Source organism: Carcharhinus amblyrhynchos, chromosome 2 (assembly GCF_965287045.1).
Source record: "Carcharhinus amblyrhynchos chromosome 2, sCarAmb.v2.hapA, whole genome shotgun sequence".
Classification (NCBI taxonomy): Eukaryota; Metazoa; Chordata; class Chondrichthyes; order Carcharhiniformes; family Carcharhinidae; genus Carcharhinus; species Carcharhinus amblyrhynchos.
In genome coordinates this window covers 40,106,237-40,133,508 of record NC_137325.1, presented here as the reverse complement: position 1 = coordinate 40,133,508, position 27,272 = coordinate 40,106,237, and the positions used below count along the sequence as shown (strand labels likewise).

Below are 27,272 nucleotides of genomic sequence, written 5' to 3'. Positions count from 1 at the left end.
CTTGAAGCTCTTGACCCTCTCTACTTCATCCCCATTGATGTAGACAGGGGTACATTCTCCTCTATTCTTCCTGAAGACGATGACAATCTCCTTCATTTAGGTGACATTGAGGGAGAGATTATTGTCAATGCACCAGTTCACCAGATTCTCTATTTCATTCCTGTACTCTGTCTTTGAGATTGTTTGAGCTGCAACCCACTACAGTGGTGTCGTCAGCAACCTTGAAAATCGAGTTGGAGGGGAATTTGGCCACACAGTCGTAGTAGTGTGAAGCAATACGTCCCATCTTTTGCATCTCATTACCATTTACTCTGCTGGCTGATCTGCTAGCTGAAATCTCATGGCACCAGGTCAAACATGGGCAAAAAGACGTCCTGATGATTATCACATACCCTTTCAGCTGATAAACCAGCACTCTTCCCATGTTGAATTCTTCTTCTTTGGCAGTCTCTCAGGGTCAAGGATGACTCTGGGGAGGTGGGTTTATGAATAGTCCGATCATGGAGCCACAGGTTTGGCAGGTGGTGTTTGAAGTGGGTGGGCGGGATGCTCTGCATTCTGTGCTCTCTTTCCACTGTTTATACTTGGTCTCTGCGTGCTCCACTTGAAACTTGAGGTGACTGGTGCCTTCGCAGATGCTGCTTCCCCTGTTTACGAATTCTAAGGAAAGCAATCCCTCCCATCTCTCAATGGAAATGCTGTACTTATTCAGGGGCACTTTGAGTGTCTTGTAGTGTTTCTTCTGCCCTCACGATCGCTTGCCTTTTTTAAAAAGTAGGTATCTTTTGGTGTTTTATTTCTAATCATAAAAACCAACTCCCATTAAACCCAACCATGGTCCCTACAAAGGATAAACAATATCCAATACCACAATAACGGATCAGATTCGAGATCTGCAGTCCAGCAACATACTGCGTAAATGGCAACTCATTGGTGGAGGTGGCTTCACAAATATCCCTTTCTTAATGATGGGGCAGCCCATTACATCGATGTGAAAGGTAAGACTGAAGCATTAGCAACAATCTACGGCCATAGTTGTTGAATTGATGTGCATCTCGGTCTCCTCCAGAGGTCCCCAGCATCAGAGATGCCAGCATCCAGCCAATTCGATTCACTCCACGAGGCAGCTAAAGGCACTGGATACTGCAAAGGCTATGGTCTGAATGATATTCCGGCAATAGTACGAAGACTTGTACTCAAAACTTGCTGCACTCCTAGCCAAGGTGTTCCAGTACAATTACTACACTAGTATCAGTGAAAAATTGCCAAGGTATGCCCTATTCTTTAAAATTTAGACAAATCCAACCCAGCCAATTACTGCCCCATCGGTTTACACTCGATCAGCAAAGTGATGGAAGGAATCATCAACAGTGCTATCAATAAACAGCACTTACTTAGCAATATCGCTCAGTTTTGGTTCTGTAGGGTCACTCATTACAGTCTTGGTTCAAACATGGACAGAAGAATTAAACATCAGAGATGAGAACACTGAGAATGACTGCCCTTTTGATAACTAGTCCACATTGGGTCAGACAGCTCCAGCAAAAGTAGAAATCAATGGAATTGGAAAGAAAACTCTCCACTAGTTGAACTCACACCTATCACAAAGGAAAATGGTTGGGGTGGTTGGAGGTCAATCACCTCAGCACCAGGGCATCACAACAGTAGTTCCTCAGGGGAGTGCCGTAGGCCCAAACATCTTTAGCTCCTTCATCAATTACCTTCCTTCCATCATAAGGTAAGAGGTGGGAATGTTGGCTGATAATTGTACAACGTTTGTACCATTTGTGACTCCAAAGATCCTAAGGCAGTTCATGTCCAAATGCAACAATATCCAGGCTTGGGCTCACAAGTGGCATGTAACATTTGCACCACACAATGTGCCAAGTGCATCAAGCTCCTTTACAATGATCCTCAACACTAGTGCCCCACAAGGCTGTGTTGTTAGCCCCTTACTATACTCCCTATGACCGTGTGGTCAAATTCCTCTCCAACTTGATTTTCAAGTTGGCTGATGGCACCACCATTGTGGGTCGGATCTAAACAATGATGAGACAGAATACAGGAAAGAGAGAACTGATGCAATGACAGTCTCTCCCTCAATATCAGTAAAATGAAGGAAATAGTCACTGACCTCAAAAAGCATAGTGGAAGACATGCCCCCGTCTAATTCAACGGAGGTGAAGTGGAAATGGTTGAGAGCTTTGAGTTCCTAGGTATCCCTATCACCAACAGCCTGTCCTGGTCCCTCCATGCCTGTGCTATAGTTAAGAAAACCCACCAATGCCTTTAATTCTCAGCAGGCTAAAGAAATTTGGCAAGTCCGTTACAACTCTCACCAACTTTTACAGATGCACCATAGAAGGCATCCTTTCTGGATGTATCACAGCTTGGTGTGGCTCCTGCTCTGACCAACAAGCTACAAAGTGGCGTGAATGAAGCCCAGTCTATCATGCAAACCAACCTCCCAACCATTGACTCTGTCTACACCTCATGCCATGGGAAAGCAGCCAGCAGAATCAAGAATCCCATGCAGCTCTTCTACCTTCTTCCATCGGGAAAAAGATACAAAGGTCTGAAGTCACATATCTGTAATAGCGTACAAATGAAGCAGTGGCCTGATGGGAAAAATGGTCAAGTATAAAGTAAGGACTGCAGACAAGCCACTTCAAAATGCCAGACCCCTGTAAAGCTGACTGACTCTGAACAAAGAAATGACTACAACCAGTGAAGGCCAAATGCTTGGCCTTCAGTCTATTTTGATGAGACTGACTTCGCACAGCCTGGGTGAGACATGATTAACACCAGGAGAACCGGCCTTTACACAGATGACTCCATATACCGCGAGATAACATACGAGACATTAGGTAAAGTCAGGAAGGAGGGAGTCACAGAAACCAAGGCATAAAGGAGTTGCTGAACCAAGGTTGGGGATGAGGGAGTCACAGAATTTGTTTTGTTCGATGTACCACCGCTTATATTACTAACATCATGTAAGCTGATAACAAAATGTATAATTATTGAATTGATCCTTGCAGTGGGTGCAGTCTTGGGATAGAATCAGCAGTTAGTGTGGACTGCTCTGTGTCCAAGATTCAGCCATATACCACATGCAGTTTTATGATAATAAAAACTAGCTGATTTTTAGAAAAGCAAACGTTAAGTTTAATTATCACATCTTGGGAAACAAGAAATTCTCCAGTATAACATGTCAACCGAGTCAAGAATAGCTTCTTTCCTGCTTCTTTCAGACTTTTAGCTTATATTAAGTTGATCTTTCTCTACACCCTAGCCACGACTGTAACACTGCACCGTCTCCTTTCCTTCCCTGTGAACTGCCTGCTTTGTTTGTTTAGCGCCCAAGAAAAAATGCTTTTCACTCTATACCAATACATATGACAATAATAAATCAAATCAAATGCAATGACCATTTCCAATAAGGATGCACCTTTACATTCAATGGCATTATTATCACTGAATCCCCCATTGTCAACATTCTGGGATTCACCACTGACCAGAAATTCAACTAAATTATCCATATAACTATTGTAGCTACAAGAACAGGTCAGAGGCTAGGAATCCTATGGTAGTAGCTCATTTCCTGGCTCCACAATCTACAAGCCACAAGTCAGGAATGTGATGTAATACATTCTGCTTGGCTGGATGACTGTAGTTCCAACAACACAAGAAGCTTGCCCGATACCTTTCAGGACGCGTTGATCAGCATCACTTCCACATTCGCTCCCTTCACCACCAACGCACAGTAGCAGCATTGCGTACCATCTACAAGATGCACTGTAGGAACTCACCAAGGCTCCTTAAACAGAAACTTCTAAACCTACTATCATTTAGAAGAACAAGGGCAGCATATACATGGGAACACCATCACCTGGAATTTCCCTTCCAAGACGCTCACAATCCTGACTTGAAATTATATCATTGTACTCCCACCATCACTGGTTCAAAACTCTGGAGCCCCCTCCCTAACCACACTGCAGGATACCTACACCACATGGACTACAGCAGTTCAAGAAGGCAGCTCACCACCACCTTCTCAAGGCAATTTGAGATGGGTAATAAACATTGGCGAGCCAGCAAAGCCCACATTCCTGGAATGAATTAAACAAAATATTCTGCAATTTACTCCCTGAATCCACGTTCTCTAACCTTATTAATTTGTTAACTAATGGCTTCATTGAAGGCTTTTTTGAAAAAATAGTTAAATTGTATCTACTGCATTCCTATTGTCTACTCTCTCTATCTCCTCAAACAATAAGGCAGGTCAAGCAACATTTACTTTTTTGAAATCCAAGCTGACTGTATTTCTGAATTCTAGATTTTCTTCTGTTGTCTCCTTAACTAACATTTCCATCATTTTCTCACCACCAATATTAAAAGGATTGTTTTTTAAAATTTCCTGAACATGTTCTGTCCCCCTTTTTCAATACAATGTGTCAGCTACCTGCCGGTCCTCTGGCACTACACCCTCAAACAGACCGCTGTCCGCAGCAAACTACTCTGCCTTCAGGAGAACAGTGGCCACAGCACCACACAACCCTGCCACAGAAATGTCTGCAAGACGTGCCGGATTATCAACACAGATGCCCTCATCTTACATGAGAACACCATCCACTAGGTACACGGTACATACTCTTGTGACTCGGCCAAGATTATCTACCTGATACACTGCAGGAAAGGACGTCCTGAGGCGTAGTACATTGGGGAGACCATGCAGACATTATGACAATGGATGAATGGACACCGCTCAACAATCACAAGCAGGAGTGTTTCCTCCCTGTTGGGGAATGCTTCAGCAGTTAAGGGCATTCAGCCTCTGGTCTTCAGGTAAGCATTCTCCAAGGCAGCCTTCAAGACACACAACAATGCAAAAATCGCTGAGCAGAAACTGATAACCAAGTTCCACACGAGGACAGCCTCAACTGGGATCTTGGGTACATGTCATACTATTTGTAACCTCCATGACTTGTTGGGGCTCACTAATTATCCTAGCTGGAGACAATTCACACCTCTAACCTGTTGTTTACCCCCTCTCCACTCAAATTGTCTGCACCTGTAAAGACTTGATTACCTGTTAAGACTCACATTCCATCCATTATCTTGGAATTGAGTTTGTCAGTTTGTGAACCAAATCCTGCACTCACCTGATGAAGGGGCAGCACGCAACGCTCATGCTACCAAATAAACTTGTTGAACTTTAATCTGGTGTTGTGAGAGTACTTATTATGAAGGAAGAATTGAAGGAGACCTTTATTAGTCAGGAAATTGCATTGGGGGAATTTACTGGGATTAAAACCTGTTAAGTCCCCAGGGCCTGATGCTTTACATCCCACAGTACTTAAAGAAGTGGCCCTAGAAATAGTGGATGCAGTGATCATTTCCCAGCACTCTATCAGGAAAATGCTGGAATCAATTATTAAGGATGTAACAACTGAGCATTTGAAAATAACAGGATCAGACCAAGTCAGCATGGATTCACTGAAGGATATTCGTGTTTGACGAGCCTTTTGGAATTTTTTGAGGGTGTGACCAATAGCGTGGACAAGGGTCTTTGAAAAGACTTTTGATAAGGTCCCACAGAAGATATTAGCGAGCAAAACTAAAGCTCATGGTATTGGGGGTGATGTATTGACATGGATAGAGAACTGGTTGGCAGACAGAAAGCAGAGAGTGGGAATAAAAAGGTCCTTTTCAGAGTGGCAGGCAGTGAGTAGTGGTTACTGTAGGGTTCAGTGCTGGGACCCCAGTTGTTCACAATCATGGAATCCCTACAGCTCAGGAAGAGGCCATTCGATCCATCAAGACTGACCACAATCCCACCCAGGCCATATTCCCATAACTCCCCACATTGACCCTTCTAATCCTCCGATACCAGGATCACTTTAGCATGGCCAATCAGCCTAACCCATGCACACCTTTGAACTGTTGGAGGAAACCGGAGTACCCAGAGGAAACCCATGCAGACACGAAGAGAAAAATATACAATAATAATTTGGATGAAGGAACTGAATGCAATATCTCCAAATTTGCAGATGACATTAAGCTGAGTGGCAGTGTGTGCTGAGAGGAGGATAATCAGAGGCTGCAAGGTGACTTGGACAGGCTGATGATGGGCACATTCTTGGCAAATGTGGATAAATGTGAGGTTATCCACTTTGGTGGCAATAACAAGAAGGAAGATTATTATCTGAATGATGGCAGTTTAGGAAAAGGGGAGGTGCAATGTGACCTGGGCATCACAGTGAAACAGTTGCTGAAGGTTGATTTGGAGATACAGCAGGTGGTGAGGAAAGCTAATGGCATGCTGGCTTTCATAGCAAGAGGCTTTGCATTTAGGAGTAGGGATGTCTTGCTGCAATTATACAGGGCCTTGGCAAGGCCACAGTTTGAACATGGTGTGCAGTTTGGTCTCCTAGTCTCAGGAAGGACATTCTTGCTACTTAAAAGGTTCACCAGACTGATTGCTGGAATGGCAGGACAAGACATATGAAGAAAGACTGGATCGACAATGTGTACTCACCAGAATTTGGAAGAATGAGGGGGGTCTCATAGAAATATATAAAATCTTGATGGGACTGGACGAGATGGATGCGGCAAGAATGTTCCCAATGTTGGGGAAGTCCGGAACCAGGGGTCATGGTCTAAGTAATAAAAGAAGTCATTCAGGACTAAGATGAAGAAGAACTTCTTCACCCAGAGTTGTGAATCTGTGGAAAGTTGTTGGGGCCAGTTTGTTAGATATGTTCAAGAGGGAGCCAGACATGGCCCATGCAGCTAAAGGGATTAAGGTGTATGGAATGAAAATCGGGAGTGGGATACTGAATGTGCATGATCAGGCAATGATTACATGGAATGGTGGCCTACTCTTTGCACCTATTTTCTATGTTTCTATAACATGTGGCTGCAATCCACCTAGAAGAAGTTCCTTCAGTATTTTTAATACACTTTTCTCATCATTCAATATCAGGTCCACTTGTTCTGAAAAGTCTAACTTGCATCACGAATTCACACTGGGACTATTGAAATAAACAATGAAAATTAAAATGTATGGATTGATTTTACTTTAGTAGTTAACGCCAGGCATACATGTAAATGGGAGTTGGTGAAACAGACTTTTGCTGTATATGTACATCTGACTCAGCTATTATCTTCAGTTTAACAATTCACTGACAAAGAGCAACTTAGCGAGTTTTTATGCACTGATATAAATGGCAGTTCTGTACTCAGGGATAACAAAGAAACACCCTCCTGTAAAAGCTCTGGCAAGAAATCTGTAAAACTGCTTTCAAATGATAAATTCAAAAACTGGCACAAGAACATGGATTTCAGCAAACATGGGATACTTGTGAAGAAGGTAAATGCAATGGGATGCAAAGCAATTTGATAAAGTGGATTCAAAATTGGTTCAGTCAAAGGAGAATTGGAGTGAAGACAGAAGGCTGTTTTAGTGACTGGAAACCAGTGTCCAGTGGCATACCCAATTATTTGACATTGATATAAACAGCATAGGTGACTATGTGGGAGGTAGGATTGGTATGACACAAAGATTGGGCGGGTGGTTAACAGTGAGGCTGTGTCTTGGATTACAAGAATGGTCAAATGGGCAGATAAGTGGCAGATGGAATTTAACCCTGAGAAGCGTGAGGTGATATACTTTTGAAGGAGTAATGTGACAAGAAAGTATTCACTGAATGGCAGGGCACTAGGAATTTTCCTGAAACAAAGGGACCTTGGCATGTTTGTCCGCAGATCTGTGAAGGCAGAAGGGCATGTTAGTAGGATGGTGAATAAGGCATAAGGCCTTTATCAATCAAGGTGTAGGTCATAAAAGCAAGGAAGTCATGTTGGAATTTGAGGATGATTAATACCCATACTAATAATTATGGATGAAAATAGTAGCCATACTAACAATTGTGTCCAGTAAAAGGGTTAACAGAGACAAATCATAAAAGCCTATGCACTGTTTAATTGCAGGATAGTAAGCAGTGAGTTCCAGACACCTGACCTTTGGATAAGGAAGAAAAAATGTTACTCTGCTGGAAAAAGGCCTTTAAATCATGCCTTGGACAAGGGAATGATCCATGTTCTAATATCCAGACACAGTCAGAATGCCTAAAAGATAGAGGAAAACAATACAACAATTGTTGTACTCAATTGAAGCAAGTAAAAACCTTACATCAATTGGATATTATAATTAAGCAAATAAAAGGTGATTGTGATTGGTTTAAAAAACTGTATTTTTATATGACTGAACAGAGATAACTCATTCTTTTATTGATATACGCTAAATACTTGTAAGTGAAGTTGAGACTTCAATTGCACATGTATTTCTAAATTTTTCTTTCTGAATGGTCAGAAAGATTTCATTCAGATTTTTATAGCAATTGTTGTCTTTAATAAATCATCTTAAATCTTTGACTCATCTGTGACTTTGTCTGGCTATTTGAAGGGAAGGATAACTTTAAGTGCAAGAAAATCATAGTAACAGCCCCGTAACAGTTGTATAGAACTGTGGTGAAGCCACAGCTAGAGTACCATGGGCAGTTCTGGTTATCACATTATAAAAAGGATGTGATTGCATTGAAGTGAGTATAGAGGAGATTCACGAGGATGCTGCTTGGCATGGAACATTTAATTTATGAAGAGAGGATGGGTAGGCTTGGGCTTTGTTTTGGAGCAGAGGAGACGGAGGGGTGGCCTGATCGAGGTGTAAAAGATTATGAGGGACATGGACAGAGTGGATAAGGAGCAGCTGTTCCCCTTAGTTGAAGTTCAGTCATGAGGAAACATGGGTTCAAGGTGAGGGACAGGAGGTTTTGGGAGGTGGGGGGCAGGTGAATGTGAGGGGGAGGTGATAACCTGCAGTGCACTGCCTGTCAGGGTGGTACAGGCAGATCGCTTCATCCTTTAAAAAGTATCTGGATGTCAGGTGTATCTCATGTGTCAGTGCAGACCTGATGGGCCAAAGGGCCTATTCTGCCCTGTGTGATTCTTAACGTCCACCATCCTCTGATGGACATCTACTACTCTATCCACCTACTTGGGTTGACAGGAAAGACCTGTTTCAACTTGTCCCTCATGGCCCCTCTTGACCCCTTCAGCATCAAGGACAATATCTACATTATACTGCATCTGCCATGCATATGCCCACTCATCCTGTGCAAATCATACTGAAGAAACTTTACATCCTCCTCTCAGCTTACCCTCCCATCCAACTTTGTATCATCTCCAAATTTGGAGATAATACATTTAGTTCTACTAGTTGTATCCTCAAAGATTGCCAATAGACTCATCAAGCATGATTTCCCCTTTGTAAGTTCATGCTAACTGTTTGATTGTAACCACCGCTTTCCATAGGCTGAGCTATGAAATCCTCGATAACAGACTTCAACGGCTTCCTTAGTACTGACGTTAGGTTCATTGGTCTGTAGTTCTCCATTTCCTCTCTACCTCCCTTTTTGAACAGCAGACTTTTCTTTGCCACCCTCTAATCTGTGAGAACCAGTCCAGAGTCCAAAGAATTTTGGAAGATGACCACCAATGATAACTACTGGAGGGGGCACAGTGGTTAACATTGCTGCTGCACAGTACCAGGGTTCAATTCTAACCTTGGGTGATTGTATGGAGTCTGCATGGGTTTCCTCTGGTTGCTCCCTCAGTCCAAAGATGTGTGGGTTAGGGTTGATTGTAAATTGCTCCTTGGTATTAGGGGGACTAGCAGGAGCTGTGGGGATAATAGCACCTGGGTGGGATTGTTGTTGTAGATACAGGCTCAAATGGCCTCCTTCTGCACTGTAGGGATTCTATAATACTATTTCCAGGTCCACTTCCTTACGTGGGATGGAGATTATCAGGCCCTAGAGATTTATTCACCTTCAATCCCATCAATTCCCCCAAAACCATTTATCTACCAATGCTGACTTCCTTCAGCTTTTCACTGAACTTGTTTTTCTCAAAACATTTGGTGCATTATTCATGTCTTCCTTTGTGATGCAAAACATGAATTTAGTTCCTCAGCCATTTTTTTGCCCCAGATTATGAATTTTCCCATTTCTGAGTATAAGGGACCTAACATAGTTTTTAGAACATAGAACATAACAGCACAGAACAGGCCCTTCGGCCCACGATGTTGCGCCGACCAATTAAAAAGCAATGACCCTCTAACCTAAACCAATCCCTTTCCATCCATAAACCTATCCACGGATCTCTTAAACGCCCCCAAACTAGGCGCATTTACAACTGCAGCAGGCAGGGCATTCCAATCCCTCACCACCCTCTGGGTAAAGAACCTACCTCTGACATCCGTCCTATAACTACCACCCCTTAATTTAAAGCTATGCCCCCTTGTGCTAGCTTTCTCCATCCGAGGAAAAAGGCTATCACTGTCCACCCTATCTAAACCTCTAATCATCTTATATGTTTCAATAAGGTCTCCTCTTAGCCGCCTTCTTTCTAACGAAAACAACCTCAAATCCCTCAGCCTCTCCTCATAGGACCTCCCCTCCATACCAGGCAACATCCTGGTAAACCTCCTCTGCACCCTCTCCAATGCCTCCACATCCTTCCTATAATGTGGGGACCAGAACTGCACACAATACTCCAAGTGCGGCCGCACCAGAGTTTTGTACAGTTACAACATGACGCTGCGGCTCCTAAATTCAATCCCCCTACCAATAAACGCCAAGACACCGTATGCCTTCCTAACAACCTTATCTACTTGATACCCAACTTTCAGGGATCTATGCACACATACACCTAGATCCCTCTGTTCATCCACACTATTCAGAGTCCTACCGTTAGCCCTATACTCTACACATCTGTTATTCCTGCCAAAGTGAATTACGTCACACTTTTCTGCATTAAACTCCATCCGCCCGCCACCTCTCGGCCCAGCTCTGCAACTTGTCCAAGTCTCTCTGTAAACTATGACACCCCTCCTCACTATCTACCACACCTCTGACTTAGGTGTCATCAGCAAATTTACTAATCCACCCAACTATACCCTCATCCAGATCATTTATAAAAATTACAAACAGCAGTGGCCCCAAAACAGATCCCTGAGGCACACCACTTGTAACCGAACTCCATGACGAATACTTACCATCAACCACCACCCTCTGTCTCCTATCTGCTAGCCAATTCCTGATCCAATTAAATAAATCACCCTCAATCCCATACATCTGCATTTTCTTCAGAAGCCTTCCATGGCGAACCTTATCAAGCGCCTTACTAAAGTCCATATATACGTCAACTGCCTTACCCCCATCCACCTCTTTGGTCACTTTCTCAAAAAACTCAATAAGGTTAGTAAGGCACGACCTACCCTCCACAAAACCATGCTGACTATCTCCAATCAATTCATTACTCTCCAAATAACTATAAATCCTATCCCTAATAATTTTTTCTAAAACCTTGCCCACAACAGAAGTAAGACTCACCGGTCTGTAATTCCCGGGGAAGTCTCTGCTCCCCTTCTTAAACAATGGGACAACATTTGCTATCCTCCAATCTTCTGGCACTATACCTGTGACCAACGACGACCTGAAGATCAGAGCCAGAGGCTCTGCAATCGCCTCTCTTGCCTCCCAGAGAATCCTAGGGTAAATCCCGTCTGCCCCAGGGGACTTATCTATTTTCAAACCCTCAAGAATAGCCAGCACATCCTCCTTATCGACTGCAATACTATCCAGTTTACAACCCTGTAATCCAGTGTTCTCCACAGCTACATTTATGTCTCCCTGCGTGAATACCGAAGAGAAATATTGGTTCAATGCCTCTCCAATCTCTTCCGGTTCCACACATAACTTCCCACTGCTGTCTCTAACTGGCCCTAATCTTGCCCTAACCAATCTTCTGTTCTTAACATATCTATAGAACGCCTTAGGATTCTCCTTAATCCTATCAGCCAAAGTCTTCTCATGTCCTCTTTTAGCCCTTCTTAATTCACTCTAACTCCCTCCTAGCCAATCTAAAGCTTTCCAGTGCACTACCTGAGCCCTCAAGTCTCATCCTGACATAAGCCTCCTTTTTCCTTTTAACCAGCGAATCAACTTTTTAAGTGCACCACGGTTCCCTAGCTCGACCATTTCCTCCTTGCCTGACAGGGACATACATATCAAGGACTCGCAGTAGCTGCTCCTTGAAAAAACTCCACATTTCGGACGTTCCCAGACCCTGTAGTCTCCTAGTCCAACCTATGCTTCCTAATTCTCTCCTAATAGCCTCATAATTACCCTTCCCCCAGCTAAAACTACTGACCCGAGGTTCATGCCTATCCCTTTCCATCACTAAGGTGAACGTAACCGAATTGTGGTCACTATCACCAAAATGCACACCAACTTCCAAGTCTAACACCTGGTCTGGCTCATTTCCCAGCACCAACTCCAATATAGCCTCACCTCTAGTTGGCCTATCTACACACCGAGTCAAAAAACCTTCCTGCACGCTTTGTGCAAAAACTGACCCCTCTAATGAGCTAGAGCTATAGCTATTCCAATCAATATTAGTAAAGTTAAAGTCCCCCATAACAATTACCCTATTACTTTCACTCCTATCCAGGATCGTCTGCGTAATCCTTTCCTCAACCTCTCTAGAACTTTTAGGAGGTCTATAAAAGACTCCCAACAGGGTGACCTCTCCTCTATTTCTAATCTCAGCCCGTACTACCTCAACAGACAAGTCCTCATCAAACTTCCCCTCCGACACTGTGATACAATCCTTGACTAATAATGCTACCCCTCCCCCCCTTCTACCTCCTTCTCTACTCCGACTGAAGCATTTGAACCCCGGAACCTGCAACAACCATTCCTGTCCCTGCTCTATCCATGTCTCTGAAATGGCCACAACATCAAAGTTCCAGGTACTGATCCACGCTGCAAGTTCATCCACTTTATTGCGAATACTCCTCACATTAAAGTATACACATTTCAAACCCTGCTCTGCTCCACCCCCACAATGCCATGCATTGCAGTCCCCATCTATGCCCCCCTCACTTTCATCCCTGCTACTCAGGATCCCACCCCCCCTCTTGTCAATCTTTTTCTCTTTATATACCTAAGAAACTTTTACAATCAGTTTTTATTTTCCCCACTATTTTACTTTCATACTCTATCTTCCACTTCTTAATCAATCCCTTGGCCCTCCTTTGGTGAATTTTAAACTGCTCCCAATCCTCAGGTCTATTGCTTTTTCTTGCTAATTTGTATGCTTCTTCCTTGAATCCAACACTAGCTCTTGTAAACCACGTTTTGTCCACAGTTCTCTGACTACTCTTCCACCAAACAGGAATAAACAAATTCTGGAGTTCACTGATTCATTCCTTAAATGCCTGTCCACTGTCTTTCCTTTCAGTAATGTTTCACAGTTCATCATGTCTCATACCTTTATTGGGATTCAGGACCCTGGTCTCAGATTAATTACATCACAATCCATCATGACAAAAATAAATTCTATCATGGTCACTCTTCCCCAACGGTTCTCTCATAACTCGATTGCCAACTAATCCTTTCTCATTGTGCAATACCCTGTCCAAGATGGCCCATTCCCTTGGTTCCTCAATGTATTGGTCCAGAAAACCACCCTGTATACACTCCGAAAAATCTTCCTGTATTGCAATGTGACTAATTTGATTATATGCAGATTATAGCCATCTATAAATCAGATGCTCCTTTAACACATGCAAATATTACTAATACAGTATGGTGCTCTGTATAGCACCTCCACAAATGTTTTTTTGCCCCTTTGTATTTCTTAACTCGACTCATACAGATGCCACATCATTTGGGCTAACATCTTCCCTCAACATCATATCCATATCTTCTTTAATCAACATTGCCAAAACATTGAATGTATTCGAGAGGTGACTGGATATAGCACTAAGGGTGAATGTGGTCAAAGATTATGGGGAGAAAGCAGGATTAGGCCACTGAGTTGGACAATCAGCCATGATCGTAACGAATGGCGGAGCAGGCTCGAAGGGCCAAATGGCCTCCTCCTGCTCCTATTGTCTATGTTTCTATGAAACTCCACCATCTTTTCCTTTCTGTCTGTCCTTCCTAAACACTGAATAGCCCTCAATGTTTAATTTCAAACCTTGGTCACCTTGGAGCCATGTCTCCATAATGCCAAATACATCATACCTTTTTACATCTTGCTGCGTAACTGATTCATCCATTTTGTTTCAAATGCTCTGAGCATTTGAAACTTTAAGGTGGAGTCCTGTTAACGCTTCTTGCATCATTCCTACTATTTTTTATCTGATTCTGGCGCTTGATTTCTCTGCCTATCACATTTCTTATTCTCTTTGCTGTATTTTTCTCTTGTTCTTGATCCTTGTAAAGATTCCCATCCCCTGCCATATTAGTTTAAACTCTCCCAACCACTCTAGCAAGTTAACGCACACTTTGAGTTTTTAAGTCACTTTTGCACTAAATTTCAATTTTCATCAACAAAACAAAGTAAAAGATACTGTAGCAACGCTATTGGAGTGAAATAACATTCAACGAGTGCACATTAGAAAAATTACTTAACTCAATTTTTGAGAAAAATAATTTTTTCTTGGAAACATGATGGGATTTTCACCCAACAATAGAGGGCCAATGCAAAGACAACCATTAACCAAGTTTGGGAGGAATTTAGACTAGTCTCACAGGGGGAGAAGACACAGAACATGAATAAAATAGAGACATGTCATGCCTCAGTAAATGAAGTAAGTCTGAGTGAGTTCAGCTACGTTTAGTGTCAAGAGAGTAAGGCAAGGCTGGTGGTCTTCAATGCTTGGAATGTAATAGGTAACAGTTGTGTGATATTGTTGCCATCCCAGAAACATGGCTGAGGGAAGGGCCGGGTCAGCAACTCAACATTCCATGGAATAGGATCTTTAGGTGAGACAGAGGAGGGTATAAAAGGGAAGTGGTACCGCACTATTAATTGAGTAAATTATTGCAATAAGGAGATGATATCTTGGAAGAGTATTCAAAAGAGGCTTTGTGGCTAGAACTTAGGAATATAAAAGGGGCATCCATGTTTCTCGGAGTGTACTATAGGCCCCAAAGAGTAAGCTAAATAGTCAATTCACTGAGATATGCAAGAATAATAATATTAGGGAACTTCAACTTCCACAACGTAAATCGGGATTGTCATAGTGTTTAGAGGGGGCGGATTTCTTGAAATTAATTCAGGAGAGTTTTTTGTATCAATACGTAGCAGGCCCACCAAGGGATGGAGCAGTACCGGATCTGGTTCTGGGGAACAAAGCGGAAAAATGTTCAATGTGATAGTGGGGGATCATTTTAGTGATAACAACCACAACGCGGTATGGCCAAGGTTGACTGGGAAAATCACTTAGTTGGAATGTCTACGGCGGAGCAGAGGGGAGCATTCAAAAAGGAAATGGCAAGACTTCAGGTCTAACATCTATCTTTAAAGTGGCAGCAACAAGTTCAATAACTAGGAGCAATAAGTTCAGGGAACCCTGGATGTCTAGGAGAATTCAGGACAGTATAAGAAAGGCATTTAGCAGCCAAAGAGGGCAATTCAGCTGACCCCTACAAGAGTATAGGAAGTTCAAAAAAGAACTTAAGAAAGCAATTAAAAAAGTAAAAAGGGGGCATGAAAAAGGACTTGCGAGTTAGTGAAAATCCAGAGAAATTCTATAAATTCATTAACCAGGCAAAGAGTAGGGCCCATTAGAGACCTGTATGAGAAAGCACCAGATATTGCAAGTGTGAAATGAATACTTTTCATCAATCTTCACTCAGGATAAGGCAAACCTAGATACAGAATTCAGCAATAGGGACTGTGGATAACTTGAATAGTTTGACATACGAAATGAGGTGGTACTGGAGGCTCTGACGGGCTTAAAAATGGACAAATCCCCAGGCCGAATGAATTGCATCCCAGGCTACTGCTGGAGTCAGTGGCAGGAAAACAATTGGAGAAAATTCTGAAGGGGAGAATTAATCTCCACTTGGAAAGTCATGGGGATAGTCAGTGTGGTTTTGTCAGAGGAAGGTCATGCCTAAGAAATCTGATCGAATTTTTCAAAATCGTGATCAAGTGTGTGAATGAAGGAAGTGCAGTTGATGTATGGATTTTAGCAAAGCCTTTGAGGGAGATTAATTGAAAAGGTGGAATTGGTGGAACTGGCTTAGTAATAGGGCAAAAAGGATAGTGGTAGAAGACTGTTTGTTTTACTGGGGGCTGGTGTCCACAAGGTTCAGTTCTGGGTCCCTTATTGTTTGTTATATGCATAAGTAATTATAGAATTCCTACAGTGCAGTATAGGCCCATCAAGCCTATACTGACAACAATACCACTTCGGTCCCATCCCTGTAATCCCACATTTTTACTCTGATAATCCCCTCTGGCCAAATAATCTAATCCGCACATCTTTCGACTGTGGGAGGAAACCAAAGCACCTGGAAGAAACCCACGTTGACATGGGGAGAATGTCTGTGTGGAGTTTGCAGTCATCTGAGGCTGGAATTGAACCTGGGTCCCTTGCACTGTCAGGCAGCAGTGCTAACGACTGTGCCACCCATATTATAGTGAAAACAGATGATAATATAGATATAGATGATAATGTGGGTGAATGGTAAGCAAGTTTACAGATGACACCAAGATTGGTAGGATGTTTAACAGTAAAGGTGGTCATTGGTTCCAAGATTACCTGGGTGGGTTATCAAGGTATTTAACCTTGATATGTGCGAGGTGATGTACTTTGGAAGTAGTAACAAGACAAGGGGGTATTTAACGAATGACAGGACACCAGGAGACTCAAAGGAATGGGTCTTGGGGCACTTATTCACAGGTTCCTAAAGGCGGCACAGCAAGTGAATAGGGTCGATAAGACATATGGGACACTTGCTTTCATCAGCTGTGGCATAGAGCATAAGAGCAAGGAGGTAATGTTGTACAGAACATTGGTTAGACATGCAGATCCACAGTTCCCTGAAGGTGGCAACTCAGGTGGACAAGGTGGTCAAGAAGGCATATAGCATGCTAGCCTTCATCGGTTGGGGCACCGAGTATAGGAATTGGAAAGGCATGTTGCAGCTACATAAGGTTAGGCCACGATTCTGGTCGCCATACTATTGGAAAGATGTTGGTGCATTGGAAAGGGTGCAGAAGAGATTTACCAGAATGTGGCCTGGTTTGGAGGATATGAACTATGAAGAAAGGCTGAACAAACTTGGATTGTTTTCATTTGAGTGTCGGAAGATGACCTGATAAAGGTTTACAAGATTACGACAGGCTTGGATAGAGTGGATAGTCAGAGATTTTCCCAAGTCGAATGGTCAATTACATGAGGGCATAGGTTGAAAGTGAGAGGGGGAAGTTTAAAAGAGATGTAATGGGCAGGTTTTTCTCAGAGGGTGGTGAATGCTTGGAACGCGCTGCCAGAGGAACCTCTAGATCTTGTTTCCTTTCTAAGTGGAAAGAATCTCTCTGCTTCTACCCTATCTAGCCGCTTCATTATCTTATATTTCTATAAGATCACCCCTCAGCCTTCTAGACTCCAACGGGTACAGGCCCAATCTACTTAATCTCTCCTCATAAGCTAACCCCCTCATCTCCGGTATCAACCTGGTGAACCTTCTCTGTACTCCCTCCAAGGCCAATATATCCTTTTGCAAATAAGGGGACCAAAATTGCACACAGTACTCTAGCTGCAGCCTCACCAGTACCTTGTACAATTGCAGCAAGACCTCCCTGCTTTCATATTCCATTCTTCTCGTGAAAAAGGCCAACATTCCATGCTCGTATCCCATTAAAGAAGGGATGAACAAATATTTAGGAACAACAATGAATTTTAATAATGGGAGAATGTTCCCAAAATACACTACCAAACAGTCTTAGCCAGTATATAAGTCCTACAAGAGAGGAAATACCATGGGAATAGTACAAGGTAATGAAGAGAGGTTGGAGAAATTTGGTTTGTTCTCATTAGAACAACGGAGGTTGAGGGGTAACCTGATAGAAGTCTACAAGGTTATGAGGGGCATGGACAGAGTGGATAGTCAGAGGCTTTTTCCCTGGGTGGAAGAGTCAATTACTAGGGATCACAGGTTTAAGGTGCAAGGGGCAAGGTTTAAGGAGATATACGAGGCAGACTTTTTTTTTACAGAGTAGTGGGTGCCTGGGACTGATTGCCGGGGAGGTAGTAGAAGCAGATACAGTGGTGACTTTTAAGGGACGTCTTGACAAATACATGAATAGGATGGGAATATGGTTCCTAGAAGTTGGGGGTTTTAGTTCAAGGACATAATATTTAAGGACACAATTGCTCTGGACTGAGTGCAGAGGAGATTTACAAGAATGTTGACAACACTTGAACATTGTAGCTATCAGGAGAGATTGAATTGGCTTGGGTTGTTTCCCTTAAAACAAAGGAAGCTGAGGAGTGACCTAATTAATATGTACAAAATTATGAGAGACCTAGATAGGATAGGCAGGACAGACTTGTTTCAACCTCGTTGTTTTACCTCATGTCCCCTGTAACCCTTCTACCAATCACCTTTGATCTATGCCCCTGGTATTTGACTACAGATGAAGATGAAGACAAGATGAAGGCATGTAAAATCGCCGGCTCCAATGTTCCCCTCCCTTGATGAGCTCAATGCATTCTACACTCGTTTTGAACAAGAGGTCAGTGAGAGCATGCCCTCCACCATGCGTGAACTTGTATCTGGGGTCACCACTGCAGATGTCAGAGCAGCTTTCTTGAAGGTCAACCCACAGAAATCGACTGGCCCAGATGGGGTACCTGGACGAACACTCAGGTCCTATGCGAAACAGCTGGCGGGGGTATTAACAGACATCTTCAGCCTCTCTTTACAACAATCTGAGTTACCTATCTACTTTAAGACGACGTCCATCATTCCAGTACCTAAGAAAAACCTAGCAGCGTGCCTTAATGATTTTTGGCTGGTGGCTCTGACATCCATCATTATGAAATGCTTTAAAGGCTAGTCATGGCATGAAACAATTCCAGTCTCCTGGGCTACCTGGATCTACTACAATTTGCCTACTGCCGCAATAGGTCCACAGCAGACATTATCTCCCTGGCCCTGCACTCAACCTAGATAAAGACATCTACGTCAGACTCATATTTATTGACTACAGCTCACCGTTTAACACCATTATTCCCAAGAAACTCATCTCCAAACTCCGTGGCTTGGGCCTCTGCAACTGTATCCTGAACTTTCTAACTCACTGATCACAAATCAGTAACGGTAAGCAACAAAACCTCCTCCACGATTATCCTCAGCACCAGTGCCCCACAAGGCTGGGTTCTCAGCCCCCTACAATACTCCTTACACACTTATGACTGCGTGGCCAAATTCCCCTTCAATTCAATTCACAAGTTTGCTTTCGACACCACCAGAGTGGGTCAGATCTCAAACAATGATGAGCCAGAAAACAGGAATGAGATAGAGAATCTGATGAACTGTTTCAGTGACAATAATCTCTCCCTCAATGTCAACTAAATAAAGGAGATTGTCTTCAACTTCAGGAAGCCTAGAGGAGAACATGCCCCTGTCTACATCAATGGGGATGAAGTAGAAAGAGTTGAGAGCTTCAAGTTTTTAGGTGTTTAGATCACCAACTTGTCCTGGTTCCCCCCTCATTGCTGACACTATAGTTAAGAAAGCCCACCAACTTTCTCAGAAGGCCAAGGAAATTTGGCATGTCAGCTATGACTCTCACTAACTTTGACAAATGCACCATAGAAAGTATTCTTTCTGGTTGCATCATAGCTTGGTATGGCTCCTGCTCTGCCCAAGATCACAAGAAACTACAAAAGATTATGAATGTAGCCCAATCCAACACGCAAGCCAGCCTTCCATCCATTGACTCTGTCGACACTTCCTGCTGCATCAGCAAGCAGCCAGCATAATTAAGGACTCCATGCACCCTGGGCATTCTCTTTCACCTTCTTCTGTCGGGAAAATGATACAAAAGTTTGAGGTCATGTACCAATTGATTCAAATACCAATCCACCCTGCTGCCATCTGACTTTTGATTAGACTTACCCTGCATTAAGTTGATCTTTCTCTACACCCTAGTGTGATTGTAAAACCATGTTCTGCAATCTCTCGTTTCCTTCTCTGGGAATGGTATGCTTTGTCTGTATAGCTCATAAGAAACAATACTTTTCACTGTATGCTAATACATTTGACAATAATAAATAAAATCAAAATCAAGTCTGGATTTAAGGTTATTGGTAGAAGGGTTACAGGGGACATGAAGTAAAACAAAAGTTGAAACACGTCTTTCCTGTCCACCCTATCTAGGTGGATAGGGTAGGTAAATGCCCACTACAGGGTGGTGGACATCAGGTATCACAATCACACAGTGCAGAAGAGGCTCTTCGGCCTTTTGGGTCTGTACCAACATGCGGAACATCCAAGCTACCTACCTAATCCCATTTACCTGCACTTAGCCCATAACCTTGAACGTTATGACATGCCAAGTGCTCATCCAGATATTTTTTTTAAAGGATGAAGCAACCTGCCTCTACCAAGCTGACAGGCAGTGCATCCAGGCTGTCACCATCCTCCTCACATCTCCCCCTAAACCTCCTGCTCCTCACCTTGAACTTGTTCCATAGCTGACCCTTCAACCAAGGTTCCCTATCCACCCTGGCCACATCCCTCAATCTTTTCATCTCGATTAGGTTGCCTCTCAGGCTTTTCTGCTCCAACAAAAACAACCCAAGTCGAAACAACCTCTCTTCATAACTTAAATGTTCCATCCCAGGCAACATCCTGATGAATCTTCTCTGCACCTCCTCTAGTGCAATCATATCCTTCCTATAATGTGGCAGAGTGGCACACAGTACTCCAGCTGCGGCCTCACTAAACTTCTATACAGCTCCAACGTGACCTCATGCTTTTCTAATCAATGCCTGATTGATGGTCAAGTGTCTTTTTCATGCCCTTCCACCTTGAGGTCTATAGACAAACACAGCAAGATTCCTTTGTTCCTCAGATCTTGGTAGGGTCATGCTGTTCCTTGTCAAATTACTCCTTCCAAAATGTATCACCTCACACATTTCAAGATTAAATTCCATTTGGCATTTATCTGCCCATTTGACCATCCTGTCTCTATCTTCCTGTTGCCCTAGACACGTAGCCTCATTGTTAATCTCCAGGCCAATCTTTGTGTCATCTTCAAACTTACTAATACTACTCCCACATCATAATTTATATGTCACGTATATGAATGACAAACAGGGGACCCAGCAGAGGTCCCTGCAGTACACCACTGAGTTCTGGCTACCTGTCACTTAAGCAGCCTTCTGTCATTATCCTCTGTCTCTGACAACTGAGTAAGAAGTCTGACAACACCAGGTTTAAGTCCAACCAATTTATTTGATAGTAAACTCAAGCTTTCGGGGTTTGCCCCTTCGTCAGGCGAATGGAGAGTTCTGGCCTCAGACAGAGCATGTAACAGAACAGACAGTTTACAGATTACTGATTAGAATGCAAATCTTTACACCTAAACTGCTATTCAAGTCTTAAAGTGGCCAACAATGTGGGTGGAAGGAGCATTAAGCTCCAACAACTAAGCCAACTTCAAATCCACCTTATTAAAATTACTCTGTATTCAATGTGCATTTGCTTTCTTTGTAAGTCTCCCATGTAGGGCCTTGCCAAAGCTTTGCTGAAAACTATACAATCCAAATGCACATCTCTTTAAACTGTGATCAGTGCTCCTTCCACACATCTCTTTAACCTGTGATCAGTGCTCCTTCCACTCACATTGTCAGCCACTTTAAGACTTGAACAGCAGGTTAGGTGTAAAGATTTGCATTCTAATCAGTAATCTGTCAACTGTCTGTGCTTTATATGCTCTGTCTGAGGCCAGAACTCTCCATTCACCTGACGAAGGGGCTAACCCGAAAGCTAGTGAGTGTACTATCAAATAAATCGGTTGGACTTAAACCTGGTGTTGTCAGACTTTTTACTGAACATTGCTAGTCACAGCCTTCCATTCTGAAAAGCAACTCTGTCATCTATGGCCAAGTAGTTCTGTATCTATCTTGCCAGCTCTCCTCTAATCCCATGTGACTTCACCTTTTGTACCAGTCTACCATGAGGTACTTTGTCAAGGCTTTACTGAAATCTATGTATACATCAGCCTTTCCCTCATCTGTCATCTTTGTCACCTCCTCAAAAAACTTGATTAAGTCAGTGAGGCATGGCCTCCTCTTCACAAAACTATACTATCTATCACTAATAAATTAATTTGTTTCCAAATGTGAGTAAAGCCTGTTCCTAAGAATCTTTTCCAATAATTTCTTTACCACTGACAAAAGCTCACCAGCCTATAATTTCTTGGATTATCCCTGCTACTCTTCTTAAACAATGGAACAACATTGGCAAAAGGGGAAGTTCCACAGGACTGGAGGATAGCCAATGAGGTTACAAAGATTTCTGTCAAGGCCCTAGCAATTTCCATCCTTGTCTCCCTTAGTATTCTGGGGTAGATCCCATCAGACTCTGAGGAATTATCTACGTTAATGCTTCTCAAGATGCCCAACACCACCTCCTTTTTGATATCGGCATGACCCAGAGCATCTACACACCCTACCCTAGGCTCCTCATCCACCAAGTCCTTCCCTTTGGTGTATACTGAGGCAAAGTATTCATTTTGTATCATGCCCATTTCCTCTGGTTCCATGCACTATCCTTGAGTGGGCCAACCATTCCTTGGCTACCCTCTTGCAGTTTACATATATACAAAATGCCTTAGGATTTTCCTTAATCCTGTTTGCCAAGGACTTTTCATGACCCCTTTTAGCCCTCCAACTCATTCCGTAAGTTCCTTCCTACATTCTTTATATTCTTCAAGGGCTTCATCTGTCCTTTCTGCACTGTAGGATTCTATGGCATTCTAAGCCTTTTAGACCTTATGAATGTTTCCTTTTTCTTTTTTGATGAGTCTCATAATATCACTTGTTATCCAGGGTTCCCAATACTTGCCACACTTGTCCTTCATCCTCATTAGGTACCTGTTGGTCTTGAATTCAAATCAACAGACATTTGAAAGTAATGAGTAGGCCAGTCATTTATTGAAATATGAGTCATAGAAACACTACAATACAGAAGGAGGCCATTCGGCCCAGAGACTGCACCGACCACAATCCCACCCACACCCTATCCCCATAGCCCCACATATTTACTTTGCTAATCGCCTTAAAACTAAGCTCAATTTAGCACGGCCAATCAACCTGACCCACACATCTTTGAACTGTGGGAGGAAACCGGAGCTCCCAAAGGAAACCCATGCAGACGCAGGGAGAATGTGCAAACTCCATACAAACAGTGGCCTGGGTCACTGGTGCTGTGAGGCAGCAGGGCTAACCACTGTGCCACCTTACCTACCATCAACCTAACCCACATATCTTTGGACTGTGGGAGGAAACACACGCAGACACGGCTCAATCCTGCTCTGGCATTCATTTTGATCATGGCTGATCATCGAATTCGACATCCTGATCCCCCATTCCTCCCATATCCATTGATCTATTTAACCTCAAGAGCTTTATCTAATTTCTTCTTGAAACCAGAGAACGTTTTGGCCTCAACTACATTCTGTGGCCGTGAATTCCACACATTCACCACGCTCTGGGTGAAGGAATTTCTCTTCACTTCAGTTCGAAAAGGTTTACCCCACATCCTCAAACTATACCGCCGCCGCCGCCGCCGCCACCGCCACCACCACCACTACTACTTCTGGACTCCCCCACCACTGGGAACAGTCTTTCTGAATCTACCCTGTCTAACCCTGTTAGAATTTTATAAGATTCTACAAGAGTAGGAATTAATCGGTCCTTTTCAAATTGGCAGGCAGTAACTGGTTGGGTGTCACAGAGATCAGTGCTGGGACCCCAGCTATTCACAATATATGTGAATGATCTGGACGAGGGAACAAAATGTAACATCTCAAAATTTGCAGATGATACCAAGTTGGACGGGAGGGTGAACTGTGACAAGGGTGCAGAGACCCTTCAGCATGATCTGGAGAGGTTAGGCGAGTGGGCAAATCAATGGTAGATGCACTATAATTTGAATAAACGTGAGGTTATTCACTCTGGAAGCAAAAAAAAGGTTACTATCTGAATGGCTGTAAATTGGTAAAGGGGAGTGTGCAGTGGGACCTGGGGTCCTTGTGCACCAGTTGCTGAACGTAAGAATGCAGGTGCAGCAGCCAGTAAAGGCAGCAATTGGTATGTTGGCCTTCATTGCTAGAGATTTTGAGTACAGGTCATGAATGTGTTGTAGCAATTATTCAGGGCCTTGGTGAAACCACACCCAGAATATTGTGTGCGGTTTTGGTCTCCTTTTCTGAGGAAGGATGTTTTTGCTCGCGAGCGAATGCAACAAAGGTTTATCAGGCTGATTCCAGGACTGGTGTATGAAGAGATTGATGTCTGGGGGTAGGATTGTTTTCGCTGGAGTTCAGGCGAATGAGGGGGAAATCTCACAGAGACTTATAAAATTCCAGCAGGACTCAACAGGGCAGATGCAAGGAGAATGTCCCTGATAGTGCAGGAGTTTGGAGCCAGGGGTCACAGTCTGAGAATTCGGGGTAGACCATTTAGGATGGAGGTGAGGAGACATTTCTTCACCCAAAGAGTGATAAGCCTGTGGAATTCATTGCCATAGGAACTGTCTGATGTCAAAACACTGAATGTGCTCAAGAAGCATGGGGAGAGTGTGCAAACTCCACACAGACAGTGACCCAGGTCCCAGGTGCTGTGACACAGGGAGGCAGATAGCACACTTGGGGTAAATGGGATCAAAGGTTATGGGGAAAAAGCAGGATTAGGCTACTGAGTTGGACAATCAGCCATGATTGTAATGAATGGCAGAGCAGGCTTGAAGAGCCAAATGGCCTCCTCCTGCTTCTATCTTCTTCATTTCTATCCCCTCTCATTTTTCTGAACTCCAGTGAATATAATCCTAACTGACTAACACTTTTCAAAGTCCACTTAAGAATCTATTCCATTGCTTGGAACAACCAGTTACCTCTCAGAATTTAAATAAATTAATCACACAATTTACTTTGCTGCCCTTGGTGGATTCAGATGTGGTGGGGACAGACTGCAAAGATGTTACTACATTGTCGTTACTGGTTGGTGTTTGGTGAGCAGATCTCACCTAACAAGGAAACCCAAAGCGATGCTCTTCCTAGCAGGTTAATGTCACTTCCTGAGAAACCTCTGACCATTGACTGGAACTATTGCCAGGAAAAGATTATGAAGTAGTATGATTGTTGACACAGAAGGATAGGATCAATGCCCACAAACAAGAAACTGTTAAGGGTACTCAGTTTTTTTCTAAGCTTCTAAGGAACAGAATTCTAAACATGAGAAGGAACTGGCCAAGTTCAACAGCATGGTTCCATTTGAGCAGCTAACCATTGAGGATCTGAACGATACTTGCCTGCAACCAAACTGGAGAAGTATCCCTTCTGGCCGCACAAGTGAGCTTTAACTGTCTCCTGCTCCAACCTGTGCTCTCTCCAAACGTAACTGTTGCAAATTTTTTTAAAATCTTGTCCTCATATTTCAAGTTTTCAAAACTTTCCTACCACTGATGCAGTTAAGATTGACTGCCTGTAGTTTCCTGATGTTTCCTTCCCTTACTCAAACGACGGTTTAACATTTGCAATTCTCTGCCTTGACTTCGGTAAATGAGGTTTGAAAAATGCCTCCTACCTCTGCTCTCTTTTTGATCACATTATTCACCTCCTTTGTGAAAATATGCGAAAATTGATTTTATATTTTAATCGCGATGATTTCTCATTTGATTCTCAATAGACACAACTATTTACCCAGTTAACCTTTTGCATGTTGTTTGCGAAGTTATTCAAGGTTTCGTTCAACATCAGGGAGACATCAGTGGGTAACAGGAGACCCGAAAAACCGTCCACACAAATACTTCACCGAGCCACAAACGGAAAGAACAGGGGGACCGTTCCTCATTAACACAAACTTCTTACCAGCTTTGACATAACCAATCAAGCCTCCTGACGCCACCAACGCCGCATACCCAAAACCAACCCAGTCTATCGCCATCTTGGACGACACCAAGTGACCTCTGACGCATGCGCAGAGCTGCAGCGAGGAGGGAATTTCACCTCGCTCAGGGCTCTGGGACCTCTCACGGGGGCGGGGGCGGCATTGGGTCGGTCTTTTGGGTGGGTCAAACCAAGTAAACTGACTTAAATTACGTTCGGACAAAGAAAAAAGGGGCAGCTCCCCAAAAGGAAGGGGAACAGCCCAAACAAAAACAAAAGTACAAAGGAAACTTAAGACACGTCAAATCAAAATGTGATTGTTGGGGTCTACAACACACCTCAGCCCCCTGCGGTGCCCAGCGGGCGTGGAAGGCGTCGACTGTGCCTGCAGACACTGGCCATGAACGTAGCCACGGTAGAGGGGCAGACAGTCAGGATGGACGCCCCCCGATCGCCCGCAGCCTGGATCTATTGGTGGCGTGTCTTGCCAGGCCCAGGAGCAGGTTCACGAGGAGGTTGGCATCCCGAACCTCCCCTCTCCGCACCAGGAGTCCATAGATCGGAAGCGTGGGACAGAAGTGCAAACAAAACATCAATAAAAGGTGTTTGAGACAATCAAAAAGGGTGTGCAATCTATAACATGAAATGTAGATGTGGTCCACGGACTCCATGAGGCCACAGAAAGGGCAGTCTCGGGAGCCCGTGAACTGGAAAAACCTAAGGTTGTACAGCACCGCTGCGTGCAGCAGCCTCCACCCCAGGTCCCTGGGACCTCTTGGCATCTATCTGCTCTGAGACAGTTTCCAAGCAGTTGGATTTGATTTGATTTATTATTATTCACATGTAGCATACAGTAAAAGTATTGTTTCTTGCACGCTGGCAGACAAAGCGTACCGTTCATAGAGAAGGAAACGAGAGAGTGCAGAATATAGCGTTACAGTTATAGCTGGGGTGTAGAGAAAGATCAACTTAATGCAAGGTAAGTCCATTTAAAAGTTTCATGGCCCCAGGCAAGAAGCTGTTCTTGAGTCAGTTGGTATGTGGCCTCAGATTTTTGTATCTTTTTCCTGATGGAAGGTGGAAGAGAGAATGACCAGGGTGCATGGGGTTCTTAATTATGCTGGCTTCTTTGCCAAGACAGCATGAAGTGTAGACGGAGTCAATGGATGGGAGGCTGGTTTGCATGATGAATTGGACTATGTTCATGATCTTTTGTAGAT

At 43.5% G+C, this 27,272-nt stretch overlaps 1 protein-coding gene across 1 annotated transcript in view; it reads right to left on the bottom strand.

Moving 5' to 3' along the window:
• The window catches only part of tmem14ca (transmembrane protein 14Ca), a 40,526-nt gene extending 14,395 nt beyond the window's left edge, over positions 1-26,131 (bottom strand). The window contains exon 1 of the mRNA XM_080204827.1: positions 26,035-26,131. Within this exon, the coding sequence (XP_080060953.1) occupies positions 26,035-26,110 (76 nt within the window). The 5' untranslated portion in view covers positions 26,111-26,131. The remainder of the gene's footprint in view (positions 1-26,034) is intronic.
• Between the last annotated feature and the right edge of the window lie 1,141 nt (positions 26,132-27,272).